This window comes from Ruditapes philippinarum, unplaced genomic scaffold (genome assembly GCF_026571515.1).
Source record: "Ruditapes philippinarum isolate M1 unplaced genomic scaffold, ASM2657151v2 ctg6625_1_1_1_1, whole genome shotgun sequence".
Classification (NCBI taxonomy): Eukaryota; Metazoa; Mollusca; class Bivalvia; order Venerida; family Veneridae; genus Ruditapes; species Ruditapes philippinarum.
In genome coordinates, this window is record NW_026865636.1 from 43,742 (window position 1) to 47,641 (window position 3,900).

The 3,900-nt window shown below is 37.4% G+C and overlaps 1 protein-coding gene across 1 annotated transcript; it reads right to left on the reverse strand.

The window, feature by feature from the left end:
* Positions 1–1,215: 1,215 nt before the first annotated feature.
* Positions 1,216–2,648, reverse strand: LOC132729851 (uncharacterized). The gene is made up of 2 exons (XM_060715690.1): positions 2,019–2,648; positions 1,216–1,329 (listed from the first exon to the last, which is right to left on the reverse strand). Exons 1-2 carry the CDS (start codon positions 2,646–2,648, stop codon positions 1,216–1,218), a joined length of 744 nt encoding a protein of 247 aa, XP_060571673.1.
* Between the last annotated feature and the right edge of the window lie 1,252 nt (positions 2,649–3,900).

The window sequence follows — 3,900 nt, forward strand, 5'->3', positions numbered from 1 at the left end:
AACGCTACAAGATCTCAAACAAATAATAATTTTTATAAGCTAGAACAGAAGTGATGTATTTTGTTACTAAACAGAATCAAAAATCAATAGAAAGCAAAACGGATAACTGTCTTAAAGGCCATTTGATAGACTTTTCTTTGTTATTCTACAAAGCAGACGCATTGACATTCATTATAGTGTTGATAGTTAAAATCGGATTGTGCTGTGAACCTCTCATTAATATATAAATATTTTCTTGGTTGGGTTTTATATCGCACCAATACAGTAGAGATCATATGGCGACTTTCTAGCTTTACTGGTGGAGTGAAACCTCAAGTGCACTTTTGTGCTTTATTTCAGACTCGAACTGGCACCTGAGTAGTAGAACCATGGACGTTCTTTCTAGCATGATAGCTTCCTCACATTAAAAAATCTAAAGTCTCTGACGGGATTTGAACCCACAGTGGTGAGGTGTGAGAAGTTTGAAGCCAACGACCTTTTACCACTCAGACACGGACTCCGAAAATATATAGTTGTAATGTATTAAGATCAAACTACTGAAAACATTTGCGTTACAAATGACAAATTTAACTTTAACTTATACCTTTTTGTGTAATATTTAATCAAATTTCAGCCTTTGAATAAGAGCGTTAACAGGGCATAAATGACCAGTTTCTCTAGGTATTTTTAGAAGAACAGGAGTCCCTCTTTGATTTGTTTTAAAATGACGCAATTTAATAACTGCATACTCTTTTTGACCTACAAATGTCAAATCCGATAAACTGAGCACATTTTCAGCTTGCATGCCGGATGACGTAACCAATTTGCTGACCCGAAACAAACCATAACAGGCCAAGGTAAAAAGTGACTCAAAAAACTTGTTTTCATAAATACTATAACACACGCTCGGTAGTGAATCACACACCGAAACCAAGGTGCGTATTGTTAATGGTGCCCGACAATCGTTAGTTATACGATTTCTGCGACAGCCTTCTAATAATTTGTTGACCATAAAAACATTATTTATGTCATAAAAACCATATAATTTATGGTAATAATTCAGGCCAGCGATATAAGTTGTAATAGTTTTTGGCGATTGGCCTTTCTCAAAACAAAATGCCATAAACAAAATCACGTGATTAATTGGAATAGGCCATTGACTTAGCATTTTGTATGATAATCTAAATTTCTCGGACATATTGACGCTAGTTCGGTAAGTTGATAAGGAGTTTGATGCTAGTCCCGATTGTAGCAGTTGTACAACTCTAGACTGAATTCGTTCCATAGAATTTCTGGAACCTTGCAAGGGTTAAGGTCTGCTTCCGGTGCCAACTCCCTGAATCGAGATAGCTGAAACCGAGACAAAGCATCACAGATATGATTTTGACAGCCAGGGAGATAACTAGCCTTAATTAAAATGTTGAGTCTTAAACAGCGTAATGCTAAAATTCTGACAAGACACATGACTGCCTCTGATGTTGACGTTAACTTATTGAGTATATATGCACAACTGCAATATTATCACAATTAAATTTTATTTTTCTGTTTACTAATTCCTCGCCTCAAATGAATAATGCGACTAAAATGGGAAACAGTTCTAGAACAGTAATATCCGTGGTGATACCTAATTCGTGCCACCACGTTGGCCATCTTGCATTGCACCAATGACCCTTGAAGTAAAGACCAAAACCTAAACCTATACCCCCGGCACTATCTGAAAATAACTGGACATCCTCATTCGAGACCCAAAATCTGTCATGAAAAACGGAATTACCGTTAAATGATTCTAAGAAAACTAGCCACATAGACAAATCAAATTTTATTTCTTTTTTTTTATTCTAATTTGATGATGAGATTAGTAAGCCCACATATTGAATTTATTAAGCGGCGAATACATGGCCGACCAATAACAATGGCACGACAGCAAAAATTTAAAGATCCAATTAAAGATTGTATCTCTTTTAATGTTGACTTTTTACGAGATAAGATATTCCTTTATTTTTCCAACAACCTCGGTTATTTTGGTCGTGGGTTCTCACAAACATTTTGTTTGAATCTAACTCGAGGCCGAGGAAAACGAGGCTTTCCGTGGGCCCCTCGGTCTTATCTTCGGCTAGGGGTACCCCTAACTCCGACATTGTTTCTCTAAATATTTGCAATGCCCTATTGCAAGAGTCCATCGACGTATCACCTCCCAAAAAATCATCTAAATAGTGAATTAATTTCCCCGATTCAAAATTAAATGTAATGCGAAATTCTAAGAATCTTGAAAATCTTTCAAAGGTTCTGCAGCTTATAGATGCTCCAAACGGAAGTGCCTTATCGAAATAAAACTTATCATTATAACGAAAACCAAGCAACTCAAAATCTGAAGGTTTAATAGGTATCAGACGGTAAGCACTTTTAATATCGGATTTAAATAGTTTGCAGTGCTGACCTAGATCTTGAATCATTTTGATTGCCTGATCGAAACTGGTGTATTGAACCAGACCAATCGGGGATACAATTAAGTTTGGTAGTGGACGCTCATTGAATGGTCCAGCAACCCGGCCAGCTATAAGTTCTTTATTAATTTGACTGTTTATTGTTTCCGGATTTAACACAGGTAGAACGTAGATTATTGGAATCACGTGCAACACGGGGACCGGAATACTGTAGTGGAAAGCCATTCTTAAAACCATCAAATAAAACCTCTGCTTCAATTTTATTATAAAATTGTAAATAATATTGCATGGCCGAAAGTTTAATTGGTGATTTCGCAATACATGTATTATGAATATCTGGATTTGACTGTTTTTCTGATGTACAACAATGATTCATCGATTTACTTGTTTGACTGCCCTCTATTGTAACCTCTCCCTTTTGAATGGGACTGAGACCCCCTACCTTGAAAATTACGTTGAAAAGCTGGTGTACGGCTTTTCTGTGTATAACCAACTGAGTTTGAAGAGAAACAGTTTATCTCAGGATGGGGCGCATTTTACACTTCGCGCATAAGTAGGGAAATTTGCAGTTTTGCCACGTGCATCTACCATTATTAAAATCAAGACACGTGTACTTAAATTTTGAAACGTTTTGGGCTTGATCAGGCTGTCTAACTTGCATACACCGCCACCATAGGTCATTGTTGATTTTAGACCATGTTGAAGGTGTAATAGCCTGGCGTAAGTGAAACTACTCATCATAAGTTTTTTTCCAGGCTGACCCGCCTTGTCGCATAGCACATTCTCTTATATTGTACATATAATGTAGCAGTAGCATAAACTTTGTCAAAGTTGGCATCGACGCGCGGGTTATCCTGCACGTGCTCTTGACTCTGCTGGGACTGGGCGCTACCACTAGCATTTACTGCTCTACCTGCACGACGTGGAGCTGAATTTTCTTGACATTCGACGGTCCCTCGTGCATTTCTCTGCAAACGACGCCCCCCTAGAGGAATTTCAGGTACTGAAGCTGCCTGTCCTCTCTCGCTGCGTCGCATAGCCGTTTCTATTCTCGAAGGTTGAATCCTTCGGCGTGTACGACCTCGTGGCATGGCAAATAATTTTCAGCTTACTCTAATTTGGTGTGTTATAGCTTCGTCGTCAAACAATAACTGAGAAAGTTGCACCAGAAACTCGAGCTTTTATATTATTAACAGCTAATTCTTTAAACCCGGCTCTATATAGAAATGGTAAGATAAACACGGTAACCAGTGTAATGTAAACAATCTATAGATAATGACCGAGGTTTGCCGATTGCCGCGTAATGATAGCTTTAAACAAGGTAGCAGACGATTATTTCTCTAAAATAAATTGGATTATTTAATTCTAAAATAATCTTTATTATTTACAAATAATAAAAGCTGCATTTTATAAATTTACTAAAAATAGAAACAGCTTCATTTCGTCTCCTGTTCTTATTTTAGTGTCCAAACAATCA